The 20,159-nt window shown below is 35.3% G+C and overlaps 1 protein-coding gene across 3 annotated transcripts in view; it reads left to right on the plus strand.

Annotated features, from left to right (window-relative positions):
* The window catches only part of ADD3 (adducin 3), a 91,314-nt gene that overhangs the window by 65,070 nt on the left and 6,085 nt on the right, over positions 1–20,159 (plus strand). For all 3 annotated transcript variants that reach the window (XM_070946376.1, XM_070946377.1, XM_070946378.1), the window contains exons 2-12: positions 4,244–4,452; positions 8,219–8,357; positions 9,092–9,243; positions 9,379–9,459; positions 9,699–9,848; positions 11,112–11,255; positions 11,346–11,444; positions 11,891–12,064; positions 13,861–14,118; positions 15,315–15,434; positions 17,343–17,429. In XM_070946376.1, the coding sequence (XP_070802477.1) occupies positions 4,258–4,452; positions 8,219–8,357; positions 9,092–9,243; positions 9,379–9,459; positions 9,699–9,848; positions 11,112–11,255; positions 11,346–11,444; positions 11,891–12,064; positions 13,861–14,118; positions 15,315–15,434; positions 17,343–17,429 (1,599 nt within the window). In that variant the 5' untranslated portion in view covers positions 4,244–4,257. The remainder of the gene's footprint in view (positions 1–4,243; positions 4,453–8,218; positions 8,358–9,091; positions 9,244–9,378; positions 9,460–9,698; positions 9,849–11,111; positions 11,256–11,345; positions 11,445–11,890; positions 12,065–13,860; positions 14,119–15,314; positions 15,435–17,342; positions 17,430–20,159) is intronic.

Below are 20,159 nucleotides of genomic sequence, written 5' to 3' on the forward strand. Positions count from 1 at the left end.
GAAGCAATCTGATCTTGATTGTGTAAAAGAGGCTAGGAACTAAAAGGAAATATTTATACATTGCCAAACTCTTGGCCTCCAAAACTGTCTAACTAAGACCAAATGTATTGTGCATTTTTTAAAATATTGTGTCATAGTTATCTCAGTGGAACCATAGAAACAGGCTATTGCTCACAAGAAAAGATTTTTAAAGAGTTCCATGAATACAAATTTATATAAAAATGAACACAAGCAATTACAATAGCCAGCTAAAAGCAAATACAGAGAATAACTGCACATTTGTCTAGCTTTCACTAATCAGATATTTCAGAATACTACCAAGTTAAAACATATTTTTAAATGCTCAATAAAGCAGTGCAGCATATAATGCAATAGGAGATTAAATTAGTTTATTGGATTTAAATTAAATTAATGGATTTAATGCGGAATGTTAAGATCAAAGCCCCAGCTGGTTCCTTCCGACTTCAGACATCTTTTCTCTATCCATCTGCTGATGTTTACTTATAAACAAGCCAAGTTAGGAACAGTGAGCATAAGCTAGGTCATCAAAACCAAAACACTGCAACCAGCAGTTTCAGTGCAGCAGCACAGGGCAGCTTACGCTGCCAGCACTGCAGCAGAATCTTCCTATCCAAGGAAACGAAAATGCCATCTCTGAAAGTTTTTCAGTTCTTTAATTTATAACTATTTTAAAGTACAATCTGAATCTTCACACATCTTGTATATCTGCCACATCATATAATTGATAGCTATGTTGTATGCATAAATTTAAGTATTCATATAAAATACCTACAATAGTAGATAGTTGGAGGACATGTTTCATGTAAAGAGCTGCACAAAAATGATCTCAATACAAGGCATTTTGTTGTCTAAAATAAAACTAAATTGATGTGTCCCATTGACTTTCTTCAAGTAATAGATGAAGAAGAATTATTGTAGAATGTTACTTCAGCATTGAATCTTAAATTCTGACTGTGATCTCTCATATAACATTCGTTTCTGAAACAGGGAAGCTGCTTTACTAAAATGAAACTTTATTAAATCTCATGTAACTTTTAATAGAACTTAAACAATTCAGTTTTCTTGCTGCACTCTCCAGTCCAATTTAGATAATATAAAGTCCAGATTTAATGGCTATTATCCAATCTCAGGTATTCTCTTCCTGAAATTTCTTGTAAATATACAGGACATGTTCCTTAAGTACCAGATGTTTGAGTATCTCTCCTGCAAATTTAAAAAAAAAAACCATAGAACAACTATATTGCTATACTGAGCTTCTATTTTATTTATTTATTTGTTTGTTTATTTGTTTATTTGTTTGTTTATTTATTTATTATTTATTTATTTATTTATTTATTTATTTATTTATTTATTTATTTATTTATTTATTTTATCAGATTTCTATACCGCCCTTCTCCTTTCGGACTCAGGGCGGTGAACAGCCAAAGTAAAATTATTGTACACAAAAGTTAAAATAGATTTAAAATAATTAAATAAGTTTGCCCCATAATTTAAAACATTTCAATTTAAAACCAATTTCAAATTTTAAAAACCCACCATAAAATCAGGACAGTCCGGCTAACTGAAAGAAATAGGTTTTAAGGGCCCGACGAAAAGTCCGGAGGTCTGGGATCACTCGTATCTCTGGGGGTAGATTGTTCCAGAGGGTAGGTGCCACCACAGAGAATGCTCTCCCCCTGGGAGTCACCAGCCGATGTGTGTAAAAAATGATTTGACCAGTGCTCACACTTATGTCCTTTGTAGTATAGCCATGTATACCTAGTCAAAATTTGGACACTTTGCAACCGGCATGTATTTATGATAGTTGCAATGTCCTGGAATTATGTGATTGTCATTTGCTACGTTACCACTACCTTCTGACAAGCCCAGTCAAAGGGTGAAGCTAGATTCACTTAACAACCATGTAATTTACTTAAAAATTGCAGTGCTTCGCTTAACAACTATGGCAAAAAAGGCAAAGTCGGGCAAAGTTCACTTAACAACTGAAATTCAGGTTCCAATTGTGGTCCTAAGTCAAAGACTATTGGTAAGTCTATTGGTTTAGCTGAGATTATTTGAAATTGACATAATTAGCAAGACAAGTTCTATTATGTAGGAAATCAAGAATCTCTTTTACTGTTGTACCAAGTGTAGGTAGGGAAAATAGATGTTACCAAAGAATGCAACAGTCTGCTGGCAAATGCTTTTTTGCTTAACTTTTTTAAGTGAGTGGTTTCATGAAGTAGTTGGGAACAGAAAGTACTTCTATGATTGATGTTGAAACAGACTTTTTGAAAGATGTGTTGCCTGATTAATGAATTTTTGTAACAGGTGCTAGAGTCACAGTTCTAAGATTTGTGCCCTTCCCTTTGTTTGTTTAGCATACACTAAAATATAAAGGAAAGTGATTTAGAAGCAAACTTGATAAAGTAAGAAATCTGTACAGGAGTAGGGAGAAGTACAGAGATGACTTTTACATTTCAGTGTAAATGTTTTTATTAAAGTGCTCTTATTAGTTATGGTCTATTTTTACTTTATATTTATTTTGTACAGTAATTACAAGTTCTCGATTAAGAATATTGACCCCATATTTTATTTTATTTTATTTTAAAAACAATGAAAACAATTTCTTCCTTTGGGCAGAATTTGAAATCACAAGTATGGGCAAGCTTCCTTGCCTATTAACCCAGCTGAAAATCACTGTTAAAAAAAAACCCAGCAAAGGTTTAGTAGGAGGGAATCTTCACAGTGATTCTCGGGCTTCTCAGTTCCAGATGGAAGGAGTGAATTGGAGTTGCTGAAGAAGAACAAGATCCCTTTGTTCCTGTCAATATTACTTCAAACATTTGAACCAGTATAATAATCTTGGTTAAAATTCCTGCAAGAGGGAGGCTTTATCTTTTTCTTTCTCATTGATCCCAAGTGAAGAAAGTATGGAATGGATTACATGATTTTGTGATCATATAATATATTTCATATTATGCACATGCTCAGAACTGTTCTGATCTGCTATTGGATAACCTGCATAAACTCAAAAAATTGTTAGCATTGGGTGTTTGTATAAATGGTCAGCAAATTAGGAAAATATAAAATGTTTCCTACTTAAAAGTGATTGATTTTGAATGCATTTGAGCAATTTGCATTTATAGAGTATTACTACTTCTGAGATATAACATAGAACTATAAAAACATGTGAATCTGTTTTGATTTGGCATATAGATCGTTTTAGAAAAGAAATGGAAATTGTCTTATTGAACGAAAGAAATTATACAAAGTAGATATTAAATTATACATTTAATAGATAATGTGTTTCCTTAGTAATGGGAAATTTATTCAAACCCAAATTCTACCAGTAAAAATATAAACAAGTTCACGGAATTTTGAGACCAATATTGTAAGTGATCTCATCAAGCTGCCTATGGGCCTAGCCAGACATAAAAAGACCCTTTTAATTTTGGGACTGCTCCTTTCTACACTACACTACACTACACTACACTACACTACACTACACTACACTACACTACACTACACTACACTACACTACACTACACTACACCACACCACACCACACCACACCACACCACACCACACCACACCACACCACACCACACCACACCACACCACACCACACCACACCACACCACACCACACCACACCACACCACACCACACCACACTACACTACACTACACTACACTATCCATAAATCCCCAGCCAGGGTGTCACCCTAAGGGTAACTATAATATTTGACATACCATAAATGTTCGTTGAAATAGCAGAAAACAAGAGAAAGAAACAGAAGTAAATTAGACAGGACTGAATTACAACATCATTTTATAGGCCCTCTTCCTTCTAGTGTCCTGGGGAGTAGTTTTGAGTGTCAGCTGACAAGGACCCTATCTGGTTTTATAATAGGATAGAGTTTCTGGCTTTGCTTGGTCCGTTAGAGCTAATCTGATCCACCTTTTCTCCATACATAGGAATGATGATGTCATTACTATTGCTAATATCTAGTCCCTTTCTTTGGGAGTTTGAATTGTTTCTACCTGTTGTGAGTAATTTCAAACATAAATTGCTGTTGCTGTTGCTAAATTTAGGCAATGTTAGCAATTCTATTTTTAAAGAATATTCTAATGTTACTTTCTGCTCAAGGGATTACGGTATATTTATTCATGCATGTAAAGTCAATTAGATTACTTGTTCTTATGTACTATAAAATTTCTCATGGCTTTTTAATATTCTAGGTGAAGATTAAAGCATGAGTACTGAGATCAGCCAGGGAGTAATCACAACCCCTCCGCCCTCCAGCATGCCTCACAAAGAGAGATATTTTGACCGCATCAATGAAAATGACCCTGACTACATCCGTGAAAGAAATATGTCTCCTGACCTCAGGCAAGACTTCAACATGATGGAACAAAGAAAGAGAGTCACCCAGATACTGCAGAGCCCTGTGAGTAGCATTCACAGTAGAGGAAAGTCCCCCCCCCTCCAAACCTGCATGTTTAAGTGTTCATGAAAAAAATATATAAAAAGCAAAAGTGGACTGAACAAAAGAGGGAAGACCTCATTGACTATAGGAGAATCTATGTCACGATTGTAACTTTTCACAAGCGGATTGTTTGTTCAGTATTTGCATAGTTTTCATCTGCAAACAAACAGTCCTTTATCCAGGGTTTGCTCCCTCCCTCCTCTTAAGCAATGCTTCATTAACACTGCACAAAAGTAGCTTTCCAGCTACGTTTCGATTGATTGCTGCTTAGTCACAAGGAAGAGAAGGAAATCTTTAGACAAATACAAACTGTTGGGACATTTTCTTGCAGAATGGCATTCCACTCATTTGACTTCTATATTCAAAAACTGCCTAAAATGCTGTTACATACTTTTGCTGGTTGGAAGAAAGTAAAATAACAATGAGATAAATAATCCATTTTAATGTGAAGTCTAGATTACACAGATTTTATAAGGGAATATAATTAGCAAACAAATCAATTTTACTGCTTACTTTTAATGTTGGTACCCTGAATTTTAAAAAAAATTCTAACTGTAAATTGTTTAGAGTAATTAGCAGCTTAGTGTCAACTCAAGAAGCTTTCCTGACCTGCTCCCAAGTTGCCATAGGCAGGGGGATGGGAATCTTGACACTTAGCACTCTTATTATAATATATAAATATTTTTCATTTGGATTTTGCATAAAGCAGTTTTTAATAGTTAGCTGATTGTATATTGCTAGTGAGATTTCATTTAGTAACTAATAATAATTTAAATAATTAAGGGTTTCAGGTATAATTCTGCTGCCATATTTATGTATATATGTATATGTATATGTATGTATATGTATATGGAGATTCTCAGGCATCCAGGTCATGGTTGCCCCAAAAGTGCTTTTTCAAGAGGCAACTGGACTTTATGGTTTTTCTTTGAAGACGTTTTGTTTCTCATCCAAGAAGCGAAACGTCTTGGATGAGAAGTGAAACATCTTCAAAGAAAAACCAGGAAGTCCAGTTGCCTCTTGAAAAAGCACCTTTGGGACATATAATAATAGTTTTGCAGAATATTCACTGGAAATTTCTCCAAAAGTTCTTATCCTCTCCTTTTTTCCAAATTTTGAATAAAGTAACATTTTAGTAAACTGTATATTGATAACTATTATCTTAAACTATTTTGTTCAGCATTTCCATTCATTACTCCATTATTTGGGTCTTTTCAGTAAATATAGTTAACAATGCAATATTTATAACCTGTCTCTCTAGAATAGTTCTATTTCTTATAGAAAGATTATAATATAGGGTGCTTTTTTAATTCTAACTAATGCCAGTGGAATACATTTTCTGAAATATTCTTTAGATAGAAAAATATGACCAACTGAACCATAGTGTCATTCATGTAAAGGTGCACTTTACGGGGACCTGAAAATCCAGAAAAACCCAGCATAAGGGGTAGCTGCCTTTCCATGAAGGGAAGAAAAAGTATAATTGTCTTCAAAAAATAATCTGTTTCACTATAAATTTAGACATCTATTTCTGTATGTGTGTGTCAGTCCATAGCAGTTTATGCTTTCATATTGTTGTCCAGAAAAAGTAAAAATTGCTAACATTAAACAGAAGAGCAAAAGAAGCAGCATTCTGGATAGTGAAATAATGTGTTGTTCTCTCAGGCCTATGTTGGGAAAAACTTAAATATGTTTGTCCAGTTAGATTAAATCACTTAGTTTGATCAAGTGAAAAAATTGTGCCCTGGCAGACCTAACATTCTCAGAATTCCTGATAGCATATGCAGGGAAAAGACAGCAGATGACAAGGAGAAAAAAAAAACATCAGAATAATCAAAGACACTGATCTCAGGACTTGGGAAGTAATGCTGTTATAGTATGCTTAGACTCAACATATATATGTCAGCAGATACATGGCTCATGTAGCTATATATATTGCATTATCTCATTTTAAAGGACGATTAGTTACGATTTTAAACAATTCAGTTTTATTCATGCCACATGAATACATATGTCATTGAAACAGGATCATGATGGGTGGGAGGTTGGCTTCTTTATTATTAACTTTTAGAAAAGAAGTAAATAATAGTAAAGTGTGTGAAATAGAAAATATGTTTTGTTTCAAAATCAGAGTACAAGCCCACCAAAATACTCTTAGCAGTAGGTTCTGAGCTGATCACATTTCAGTGGATGAAAACTCAAAGCAACTATGCTTTTAGCATAGGAAACTATGCAAGAAATAAACTTTAACAGTGTTCACATTGAGATCCTTGTTTAATGTGTTCTGGTGATTTTTACAGGAGGAAGAAACAAAACTTTGATGTGAATTCCTGTCATTGAAAACACATTTGTTCACTGCAGTCTGCACTTGGAGATACACAAAGAGCAAAATTATTCCTGCCTTCCTTTCCCCCAGATTACAAATTAGTGCTACAAAACTACTGCATTTAATGTCTTTGCTAGGTTAAATAAAAGCCATAAACAAAGCCTGCATTTAAATTAATAAAACTGATATTGCAACAGCAAAAAATATACCCTACTACACTATATTTGTATTGTGTTATAAGGGGAATTGAACCCCCCCCCTAAATCAGAGCTGTCAAACTCACGGCCCATGGGCCAGATGCATCACGCACTGGCCACGCCCATGCCTGGTTTAGTGAAGGAAAAAGTCCCAATACGTCACATGATGACACGAGTTTGACACCCCTGATCTAAATGTACTCTAAAGCTCAATATCAACACATAGGCTACACATAAAGCTCAAGCAATCAACCCAGGAAACAATATTTGCATTTTAAATACATTCTGAAAGTTTAATATTAACATGACACAAGAACCAGTGCTAAACTAACTGATATTCCCTAAGCAAGTGAAGGATTTACTGTTTCATTGAGTTTACTTGTTTAGTGATTGCAGGTGTGTGTGTGCATGCGCATGCTGTCTTTTTAATTTAATGTTCGGTACTAGGATTACTTTTGTATGCCATCACAGTTCTCTGGATTGGAGTAATAAATAAACACACAGGGTAGAAAATATAAACTTTATATTACCAGTAATTAGTTAAGCTTTGAGGGTGTATTCACCTGCCTCCTGCCATGCTGTTGTAGTCTCTTGTTGAGATTTAGGATACCTTAAAAACATTTCATTGGTCAATTATAACAAAAGGAAGCCAGCACACACAGAACTCATATACATATTAAAGTTATAGAAACTGATGTCCTTCAAAGTAGCAGTATCATATGCATACATCAGTGCAATACATCTACATAGATGTAGAAACCCGCAGCCAATTTGCTGTGGCCAACTGCTATGGCCAACTTGCCACAAACAATTCACTGCAGAACAATTTAACAATTCAATTTAATTATTTAAAGTAAATAAATTATTTTAATTTTTGTCATTCACATTTCATTTTGTCCTTCCTTTTTCATCCTTTCTTTAATGATTCTATTCCACTATTTCTTTGATATTAATGTAACTCTTGTCCCATGGCAAGTTGGCCATAGCAAATTGTTATACACCTGTTCTACAACTATATTCTAGGTCTTCCTTAATATAATTCCACACTCTAGCATAAGTATTCTGAAACAACATACAATTCATATTAGTGTAATCCCTATGTACTTAAGTTTAAAACCAATCTTTTTCATCAAAATCTCTTGGTCTTGTATATTGTATGTAGCCATTGTGTGCTATAATAGATAATATTTTAAATATCTCACAGGCTTTTCGGGAGGATCTGGAATCCCTTATTCAAGAGCAGATGAAGAAAGGAAATAACCCAACCGGACTGCTTGCCCTACAGCAGATTGCAGACTACATAATGGCAAGTTCTTTTGCAGGATTTTCTTCATCACCTCTATGTAAGTAAAAGTGTTACAGTAAAATAAATGGCTAAAAGACTGGCTTTCTTATTTTAGAGATCTTCTATCAAGTTATTCCTTGTCCCTGAAGTAATTTATGGGCACTATACAGCCCATATGATCTTGGTAAAGTCACTACAAATTTCCTTTGGCCCTTTGCAATTTTGTTGCAAATATATAGAGAGAAATGATATGAAAAGAGTTGATGTTCTATATATAACAAATATCCCTAACACTGCTGTTTTATTACTTAACGGTATTAGTTTAAAAGTTGAAATAACTTTTTGTTCCATGTTGATAACTTTTTTATTATAATGAATCACTTAGCTTTTTTTTTTTTTTTTTTTTTTTAGTGTATGGCATGTATAGCTAGGGACTTGAGATTCAAATGATGTTTGAAAGCAATTTCTGACTTCAGAGTTTCTTTTTTCTGCCAAAGTTAGAAAACTAGCATTATTCAGATATAATACCCTGTTTCTCCCAAAATAAGAAATCCCCTGATAATAAACCCAATCGGGCTTTTGAGCACATGGCAATAAGGCCAAGCGCTTCTTTCAGGGTTCGAAAAAATGTAAGACAGGGTCTTATTTTTAGGGAAGCATGGTATTGAGCAGTCAAAACTTCAGTTGGAAAGAAATTGAAAGTTCAACCATTGTAGTTTTTGTGTAGTCATATGATGCTATATGTTTTTAGGGAGAACATTTTCTCAGTCATTTTTATCAATATCATTTTAGGCTCTGGACTGATAACACCTATTAATGATTTACCTGGGATAGATACCACTACATTTGGTAAAGGAGAAAAACTTATTCGTTGTAAATTAGCCAGTTTGTACAGGCTTACAGACTTATTTGGATGGGCACACTTGGCCAATTCATATATCACAGTGAGTATCCTGAAGTGAACATATTCATTCATTTCCGCTACATTGAAATGTGTTCCAAAGTTCTCACCTTCATGAACAGTATTTTTTATATTAAATATACAAACTAACTATAATTTTCTTTCTCTTCATTTCTAGGTAAGAGTAAGCAAAGAACAAGATCATATTCTTATCATTCCAGAAGGCCTTTCATTTTCTGAAGCATCTGCTTCCAATTTGGTATGTACTTGACCAAATGGATATTTTTGTAATGATTTTAATTCTATTCAGTTTTTTCTTATTTTTAAAAATCTACCATCTATATTCATGTAAACCCTTGATAAAAACTGTTCCAAATTGTTCTTCTTTCTCACTTTCCTACCTGATATATTCTAAAGCCTATGCTTAGCGACTGGCAATGACAATTGAAATGTATTAGAAGGAATTTTACTCTATTATGTCCCTCAACTTTTGTTCAGGTAAAAGTAAATATTATAGGAGACGTAGTTGACCAAGGAAGTACCAATCTGCGAATTGACACTGCAGGATTCAGTCCTCATGCAGCCATTTATTCAATGCGCCCGGATGTCCGATGTGTGATCCATATACACACTCCAGCAACAGCAGCAGTAAGTCTCTTGCCACTTAGTAGGAACATGATGATGACTCACTATTCATCAAAAGTCTTTTATTATGTTCAGGCTTGGATTGTCTTACATTGTGAAGTTGTGTAAAAGTTGGATTCAAGTCTCATTACCTTTGCTTTTAAAAGATTAGTTAAAATATACCTCTTTAACTGAGCTTTTAATTGCTAACTATTGTTAGTATTTGCAGTTTATATCGTATATTTTTATATGCTTTTGTTATTACTGTTATTGCTAGTATAGTACCAGAGAGCCAGTTTAAACTAATGATGAAGACACCAGACTAGAAACCAGGAAACCATGAGTTCTAGTCCCACTGTACTCATGAAAATGGGCTGGGAGACTTGAACCCATCACGCTTACTCAGACCAACTCATCTCACAGGGTTGTTGTTATAGGGAAGTGGGCCTAGAAAAGACGATTAGATATGCTTGCTGCTTTGAATTATTTATAAAAGCAATAAAGGTGAGACTTCGAAAACTCTCAATTAAAATAATGCATTCTGGTGGAATATAAATTGAATATAAATTGATTGAATAGGTGGATAGTATGGTATGTGGGGTATGATGGGATGTGATGCACAGGACTGGATATATAGACAAACAGACATCACTGGACTGTTATTCAAACTCTTTACTAGACCATCTGCTTTATATTTTTACTCATTTATAGTCTTGAAATTATCTAATAAAAGACAATATTTGTAGCTCAGAGTTGACATGAGGGGTCCTTGGTGCTTTCTGAGGTTGCTTGTTTTCTTTCAGACATTTCATTACCCAAACTAGTAACATCATAAGTGACTAGCACTGATGATGATGTGCCCATTGAAATTCTCTTTTTATTATATTATCATATATTATTTAACTATATTGGAATTGAATTATATGGTTTTAAACTATAATTATGCTATTTGTTTTTAGTTTTTCATATTTCTCAGTTTGATTCATATGTCTAAGAATTTATATAACACTATAGAGACAAAACTACTATGAAACATAACCCTAGACCCTCGTATATTTTAGAAATTGAAGATTGGAGTTATTTTTGTAAGGTAGTCGATAGAAAATCCCCTATAGATGCTCTGTACTACAGGTACCGTAATCTAATTCATTGTTTGCTTGTTGGGATTTAAAGGAGGTAGAATACTTGAAAAATATCATTGTACACCTCATATTAGCAAATATATATATTCGTATGTCTATATTTTCAAATTTCCTCCACCATAGAAATCTCATATGTTTCAAACAGGTTTCTTCCATGAAGTGTGGAATACTTCCCATTTCCCAGGAGGCTCTGATTTTAGGGGATGTTGCATATTATGATTATCATGGATCTCTGGATGACCAGGAAGAAAGAATTGATCTTCAGAAAGTTCTTGGACCAAGCTGCAAGGTATTTCATTCTAATGGTGTGTTTGTTTGTTTTTTAAAATTTCTACTACTTATGCGGTTTCTATCAGTTACAAGTATCTCTGTTTCATAGGTATTGGTCTTGAGAAATCATGGAGTAGTAGCACTGGGAGAGACATTAGAAGAGGCCTTTCACTACATCTACAATGTGCAATTAGCCTGTGAAATACAGGTAAGAAGCGAACCTGTATTTTAAATAGTTTAAGAAGTTGAAATTTCTTAAAGTTTAATACTTTAAGAAGTATTTTAAATAGTTTAAAATACTATATTTAAAAAGTATAATCAGATAATGTGTGTTTTTAATGGATTCCTTGATATTAGGACCAATCATTCCTAAGAAATTTGTGGCGGTGAAGGAAAAAGCTATTTGTACTATCATTATATTTGTAATTTATAAATCTAAACAATATATTTAAAAAATGGAATATTATTATATTATTACTAAGAGACAGGTAGAACATAGGCCTTAATCAAGTATTTAGTTGATACCTTATATATAAATTGGATAGCATATCTTTTCCATGCTAATATATCTAGAAGAATGCTAATACATGTTTTGATTATGGAAAATTCATGAAAATTCAAGTGTCTATATTTACTATATCATTTATATCACAGGTACATTCCTTAGCTGCTGGTGGCGTAGACAATCTTCTTATCCTAGACTTACAGAAATATAAACCTTTCACACATCAGGTAGCTGCAGCAGCCGGATTAAGTATGGGCTCTCAGTTCAAGTGGAAAGTTGGCGAGCTAGAGTTTGAAGCACTGATGAGGATGTTAGATAACCTGGTATGTGTAAAAAGACTGATTTCTGGATTCTCAGAACTTGGAATAAGTGCATCCAGCCAAACCACACATCAAACATTCAACCCCAAGGCCTAGGAGAATAGCCAAGTTTTCCTTTAAAAAAAAACAGCACTTCGGGAACATCGTCAGAACAGAAACTACATAAATCCTGAGATGGGGTGGGTAGTTGGCAGCTATCATTCCAGAGTGCAGGTGGTGTATCAAAAAATACCTGTTTCAGGAAACTCGAAGCGCAACAATTCTGCCCCATGTTTCTAAATAGATGGAAACTATGGAAGATAGATGATTTCTCAAATAATTTGACCCCAATACTGTGACACAAATTATAGATGATAACCATGCCTTCCTTTTAAGTGCTAACATCACTAGATTATGATCTAAAAAGCTCTTTTACAATATCTCCACCATGTAAACACTGGTGGCTAAATTCTTAGAAATCAAGAACTTATCAATTCTTGAAAAATATCTTTTGTTTTTATAAAAGTAGCTAATTTCTTTCCAATTATTATTTTTCTATCTCCATGAATATCCAACCTGTAAATTGTCCATTATATTTTTAAAAAATTTGACAGTTTACATTGTGTTTTCTTGATTCTGATATTTTTTGTGTGCAAATCATTCCATTCTAATGTCTTGTTAGGCACCAATTTTTATATAGTATATCCAAGACTCCTTTATAAAATTCTGTTTTATCTTCATTTCAGGCATAAATTCCTAGCCTCATGTAAATTAACTTCACCTCAACATACCTACTATAGTCATTAGTCAATATCAGTTCTGTTTGTAATTGAGGTTTTATATACGAAACAGCTCCATTTGTCTTTCATTCTCAATGAAAGAAAAACTTTTCTAGATTGATATAAATCAAACATTTTTATCTTTTCTCCTAATATGTATTTCTTGTAAACAAATTATAAATAAATTGTTTTAGTTTTTCAAATAATGAAATAATTTACTTTTTTCAGGAGCATTTGCTCCATTCATATTCTATGTTAGGCTTTTAAATTTCACCCTTTCAAGAGCTGATCCACATAAAAAGTAGTTTCTAAAATTTATCTTCCAATTATTTTTCTTTCTTAGTTACTTTCCACTTGTCCTAGCTAGCTTTCCCAGTTCGTTGCTGTTACTTTTCCCTGCTCAACTCCTACTTCAGGTCATTTCATCAATCCTCTCTTGTTTCCAAGTTCACCATAGTGTTCTTACAGTCTACTTAAAAATGGCTTTCATTTTTTTTCATTATCCCCACTACCCAAATATGAGAGGGAAAATTGGTTGGCTAGGAAAGAATGGAGCTCAAACTACTCTTTGTCTTTTCCATTTATTTTTGGATAATGTTGAGGGCTTATATGAACTCCAATGGCATTCCTGGAGGGGAAAAAAGAGGAAGATTGAGCGACTGAAAGCAGTATCATTTCTGTATGTAAACATGAGATAAACTGTATTTAAATGTTTGTGTTTAGTTTATTCACTTTATTTAGGTTATTTTTATACACAGCTTCAGATTGTTTAATGACATGTGGGAATGACCTTGGGAAATAAAAAGAACGACAGCCGAAACATTGGGCAATAAACAATAAATGAACTGTGTCCTAGGAGGCATGAGTGGGGATTCTCTGTAGTTGAGAGAGGGAAAGTAACAGACAGGAGAAGTGCAGAATCTTGCAAGATTCTGTTACTATAATAAAGGTAATGTTAGTACTTATGTTGGTGATTGGACTACCTCAAAGGGCTGACGAGTGTATTTTCTACAATTTTACGAGAGTGTTTTCTTTTCACAGGGTTACAGAACAGGCTATGCTTATCGTCAGCCCTTAGTGAGGGAGAAACCGCGGCACAAGAGTGATGTTGAAATCCCAGCCACAGTGACAGCGTTTTCCTTTGATGATGATTCAATTCCAATTTCCCCCCTGAAATTCCTAGCACAAAAACAGCAGCGGGAGAAGACAAGGTGGCTAAACTCACCAAATACGTATTTGAAAGTGGATGTTCCTGAAGAATCTCGGAATGGAGAAACAAGCCCCAGGACCAAAACAACAGTAGGCAGCGCTTACCCAGAGAATTAAAATAGTTTTCCTACCTAGATGTGTCTAGGTAGATTCCTAACTGAAGGCCAGAGTACCTCTGGGCAATAAAGATTATTTTAAGCTGAAAGATATAGGGCAGGTCTTGATTCCTGGTGACTTAATGGACATTTCCCTATCATTTTCCCCACAACGGTATAGAAGTGGTTAGCCATTGCCTTCTAGGTAACAGTCCTTTTATGTCCTGAAGGTCTCCCATCTGAATACTAACTACATCTGGCCCTGCTTAAAATTGTGAGTTCATCCAACATCAATTAGGTGCGGCCAGCTAGCTGTACAGTTTTGAATTATGAGGAACCAGGGATCTGTCTTGGTATAAGGCAGTTTCTTGTATTTGTTATCTTGTCTTCATAGACAACTATTGGCATGTAATGCAACTATAAATCCCCTCAGGACTGAGCTCCTATAATTGGGGAATATGGGCAAGAAAGAAAGAATTTCGTGGAAACCACTGTACCTCTAATACCACTGAAATAGGTGATTGTCCTTTGGTCAGGGATAAAAAACAGTAGTTGATAGTTTCTGCATAATTTTTTATTCAAAGTGTTGTAAAACAAAGGATATTTTTATCCCCACTGTCTTGGTTCTGTACTTTCTCAATATTGTACAAAGAACATAAATAAAAATATGCTTTATACAGATCAGTTGTAATACAATGGAAGTGTATGATTAGCTCCACCTGGTGGTGGTTGAACAATTAACCCATTTTCATTTTTGTATTAAGTATCTTAATAAAGTACTCCTTTAAGGAAACAACAAAATTAAGACAGCTATCTAAGGAATGAATTAATAAGTGTACATTTTAATCTCTCATAAAGAACTGTTCCTGCTTACATATTACACAAAGCAACCATATTATTTAATATCCTAAATTAAATACTTTACAGATGATTAGAACTACACAAAATTATTCAAATTAGGGACCATAACGCTTAAGAAACTTAAGAAAATGCTTATTGATAATAATACTATATGTGCCACCATCCTAACCATTTAAGTGTTGGGGTGTATTTTACTTCTTTTTTTCTTTTTTTCATATTTAAATAACAAGTTCATTGCTCAAAAACCTCCATGCTTTCTCCAGACATTAAACTGCACTCATTTCCTTTTCCTATTTTCTTAAAATATTCTCTATTTTCCCCTTTTCCCAGTGGATAAAAGCTGAAGATTCCTCTAAGATTACTGGAGGAACTCCAATAAAAATTGAAGATCCAAATCAGTTTGTTCCTCTGAATACAAATCCAAGTGATGTGTTGGAAAAGAGGAATAAGGTGTGTTTTGCTTCATGACCACATTTACTTCTTAATAAGTTGCTACAAAGAGTTGATAAATTACCCTGTTTGCATAGTACCCTGTTTCCCTGAAAATAAGACCTATCCCAAAAATAAGACCTAGCATGTTTTACATGTGTGGCTAATATAAGCCCTGCCACCCCAAAAATAAGCCCTACTTAAGAGCCTGCTGGCTGCCCACCCTTTCCAGCTGGTTATTCGCAGTACCGCAGCCATGAGGCGAGGTGGTGTGGTGGGGCTGCCCCACACACCCCGCAATGGCTTATCTCATGGCCCCCACAGCCAGGCCATCCACACACTGTCACTTGCAACCATGTGCAGCAGGAGCCTTCCTGGCCGTCGTCCCACTTCTTCTTGGTCACAACCACAACGGAACAAGAGGCTGAGCGGCATGCTGGTGCCCTAGCTGCGAGGCAGGTGTCAGGCGTTGATAGCCTGGCTGCAGGGGCCCTGCGGCAAGCCATTGCAGGGTGTGTGTTGTAGCTCCACCCACCCACCTCTCACCTTGCCTCTTGGCCATGACACCGGCGCATCACTCGGCCTCCTGCTTTGTTGTGGCCGCAAGCAAGCAGAAATAGGCCGGTAGCCACACAAGGTCCTGCTGGATAGGTATGCTGGAGCCACGAGATGAGGCAACTGTCAAGTCGTGGATTGCCTGGCTGCAGAGGCCCTGAGGTAAGCCAGTGTTGGGGGGGGTGCAGCTCCACCCCCTGCCTTATGGCGGTATGATACACCACACAGCCTCCTGCCTCACCGCGAGCAAGCAAAAGAAGTGGGCCTCCTGTACATGGGAAAAAATAAGACCCCCCTCCCCCCCCCATTAAGCCCTAATGCTTATTTTGGGGCCCAAAAGAAAATAAGACCCGTTCTTATTTTCAGGGAAAATAAGTGGGTGTTAAGTTTTATTAGTGCTTCAAAAGTAGCTTGGAGGGCAGCAGAATGTTCCATATTACTGTTCAGCGAACCCTTTTTGCTTTGAATTTTTATGTTTCAAGAAAATATAGAAGTCTTATAACGTTTCTCCCTTTTGCTCTAATTTTAACAGTATGATGTTTTGAAGCTTTATTTGGTTTTCAAAGGACAAGCCAAGTAGTTTGCACAAGAGAAAGTCTATCATGGTAGCACATTTCTGTTTCTTTGCTTCAGTATAGTTAATATAGTTTAGAGTAGTAGTGAGAAATAACTTTAAAGAAATCTTTATAAGCACAAATTGCTGGCTGCTTTTTTTAATACTTTATTTGATTTCATCAAATTCAAGATCCACCCTTGATTGTTCTGCCAGAAACATGATGTTTCACGCAGAGGGTCTGAGAGTGTTTTGTTCAACATCTGGTAGTAATAAAAGAGTTATACCACTATTCCAAAATTGTTGAGTAGGTTCAAAAGAGGTTGCTGTCATACTTGGAAAGGATATCACCCAGATATTAACTTAGAATTTTATCAAGTTTAGATATACAGGTTTCTCTGGCAAATAAGCCGTGTCTGAATTACTTTTTGTGGTCAGAGAAGTTATAACAGAATACTTATATGCCTAAAATATTTTGTCCAGATTCGCAAATGCTCTGTTACCAACAGAATACAGTTCTGCAGTTCTCAAAGGAGAACAGTTAATGACAAGTGCTGTGCAAGCACTTGTGGCTAAACTTGGTCAAACTGAAAATATCTGCTTAATGACGGTAGAAACTCTGGAGCAGAAGAAATGCAGGAATGATCATTCATCAGCATGTTTAGATGGAAGCCCTAAACATTACCCCAGAAGTATTGGGAATTTAAATAGATGAAAAGAAAGCTTCCTCATGATATCGAATTAATAAAGTAATTTCTTAGGAATACAGAAAGCCTTCTATTGGGACTGGGTACTTTAAAAACTTTTTTTTTAATCTCCAGATTCGAGAACAAAATCGATATGACTTAAAGACTGCAGGTCCACAATCTCAATTGCTTGCTGGAATTGTAGTGGATAAAAAGGCAACTGTAAGTGTGTCCATTGTTGGGACTTAAAAATACATTAATTGTGTTCGGTAGTTAGAATACCAAACATCTATATAAGTTTCTCTTTTATTTTGCAATAAAAAACAGAGCCAGAGTGCAAATTCTTGAAATAAACATACATAACAATCATCCAATTCCTCTGCAGAGTAAGTAATTCTGTATATACAAACATTTAAAGTTGTTTGGAGAACCAGTCATTTGTCCCAGGATGGGGGCAATCGTTTTTCAGCCTTCATCTTCTTTTATTTTTTATAGCAGACAGCAGATTGATATTGACATGGATATTGACGTTTTATACATTTTATTTGAAGAACACTCTATATTTTATTTATTTTTGCTCTTTAATATGTGTAAATATATCAAGATATCTTATTTCTTTGATATCTTAGGAAAAATTAAAAACAAAGCAAAACAGAAAGTGGATCAATTAATACCCAGGAAGTTTTGAGGGGCACAAATAAGGATCTCAGAGATACATGCTTCTAATTTAGGCCAATGTGTTCTAATCAAAAATAGGATTGTGCACTTATGTTTTTACCAGTTGTTAAAAGTAGATTTCATACTTTAAAAAAAAATCATAACAATGCATATCATTTTCTTTACAGGTGATATCATGCAGAGATATGCCTCTGCATACTTCCTGTTGGATTTATATCAGATAAATTTAATCCTGGTTTTTAGACAAATAAAAGAATATTCAATAAAAATTGTAAATAAGGAAAATCACATTTTACTTGATAGAATCCTAAATATTAATTCCTTCTGATAATCTCTTCAACTAGCCCCAAGTACCTTTTTCCATTCTATTTCTGATTCTCCTAAAAGTTTGGAAGAAGAAGTGCTTAGAATCTGGATTTAACTTTTGACTAGTTTGACTTGGTGTCACACTGTATGGTTCTGGCTCAAACCAAAACAAACCTTGCAGTCCCTTTATGTATTTAACTAACTTATTCATTTACCTTTTCATAGAAAAAGGCTTTATTTCACAAAACCCAGTCTTTGGGTCACTCTATTGCATTTTCAGTCACCAATGGTTCCTATTTGGATTTTTTTCTAAATTCAGAAAAGGGCTCTTTTCTGAGTTTCTGGACTATGACAATGATAGAATAAAGTTTAATAAGATTTAATGCTGTGTTTTCTGTGGTACAGAAAGGGAACTTATAAAGCTATCTCCAGTCCATGATAAAACCATTACATATAATTTTATGCAATAATATATAGACATAAGAAATATTATATTTATTTCACTTGCCTAGGAACACAAGTTTTTTTTCTCTCAAAACCTGTGGATTGAAAGAGTACATTTCTGTAGGCAATATGGCTAGAGAATGTTTATTCCAATACCTAACTAGGTCTTCCTTCCTTCCTTCCTTCCTTCCTACCTACTTACCTGGGGCGGGTTTCAAAACCGTCGCTACCATTTCACTTGTGGGTGCCCGGGTGGGTGGGGCCTCCTGCCACCACCGCTACCGGTTCGGCCGATCCGGGGTGAACCAGTAGCAACTTATCACTGCTACCTACCCAATTTTCTTAATATCTCATGCCAACAACTTAATTTCTCAATCTCCAATCCTGCTTTTCCTTTTCTTCATCTTTTTTTTTTTTTTTTTTTGCTGGAAGGAGGGAAGGGAAAGTCTGTTTCCATTGTATGGTTCTGTGTGAGTTAGATCACCAATATAATCAAATGGAGGATCCCAACATTTATAATTGGGGTATCTTGTTTGAGCAAGTTACTTTAATTTGTAGTTATTCATTAATTTTCCCTGGCCATTTTTTGAAATGTAGCTTAGTTTATACCTGTGATCACTGATACATGGATATTTACAGGGAATGGTAAATCTCTAGGAGTGGTGTCAGCTCGAATTGGCAATCATAAATTAACATAGTGTGGGAGCTATCTAACCGTTATATCTGACTGTTTTTTACAGTCAATTGATTAATATAGTCAGTGCAGTTAATACATTTACCATATTTTTCAGACTATAAGACGCTCCAAAGTATTAGACACACCTAGCTTTTGGGGAGGAAAACAAGAGGGGAAAATCTGCCTCTGCCTCCCAGCAATTTACCTCCTTGCAACAAACAGCAAACAGCCTGGTCAGCTTCAGCACAGCCTGGTTTAGCACAAGCAGCTGATTGATGGTTGGATCGGCCTCCCGGAATACCACCTGTCAGCTGTTCCAGGCTGCGGGGATCGCTGCCGCCCATCGCTGCTGCTGCCTATCACCGCCTCCGTGCACCCTATTTTCGGTCTCCGCGAGTCCCATTTTTGGCCCATTCCAGCCAGTGGAATGTGGGCAGGGCTTCGGCAACATTCGCTGTATAAAATGCACAGGCATTTCCACCCACTTTTGGGGGGAAGGGGGAGAAGTGCGTCTTATACACCGAAAAATATGGTAATTCATTTATTGTCCCTTATGGTGTTATAAGAAAGGTGTAGGCTTCTTTTAAAAAAAGTTGGGCAAGCTTTCAGTTTGCTGTTATAAATAGGTTTTGCCTTAAATGTAGCCTGCTATGTTGATCAAAATATTTTCCTTGTGTTCTAACCTGCCTGTTAACTGATAAAATTCTTTATCGTTATTCTGTCTCATTCTTTATTCTTATTTTGTGGGATGTTATCCCCACAGCATGAACAGTTTAGAATAGTGTGCGTGTGTGTGTGTGTGTGTGTGTCTTTGTGTGTGTGTGTCTTTGTGTGTGTATGTTATGTGT

This window comes from Pituophis catenifer, unplaced genomic scaffold (genome assembly GCF_029215685.1).
Source record: "Pituophis catenifer annectens isolate HBS135680 unplaced genomic scaffold, rPitCat1.0.hap2 SCAF_6, whole genome shotgun sequence".
Classification (NCBI taxonomy): Eukaryota; Metazoa; Chordata; class Lepidosauria; order Squamata; family Colubridae; genus Pituophis; species Pituophis catenifer.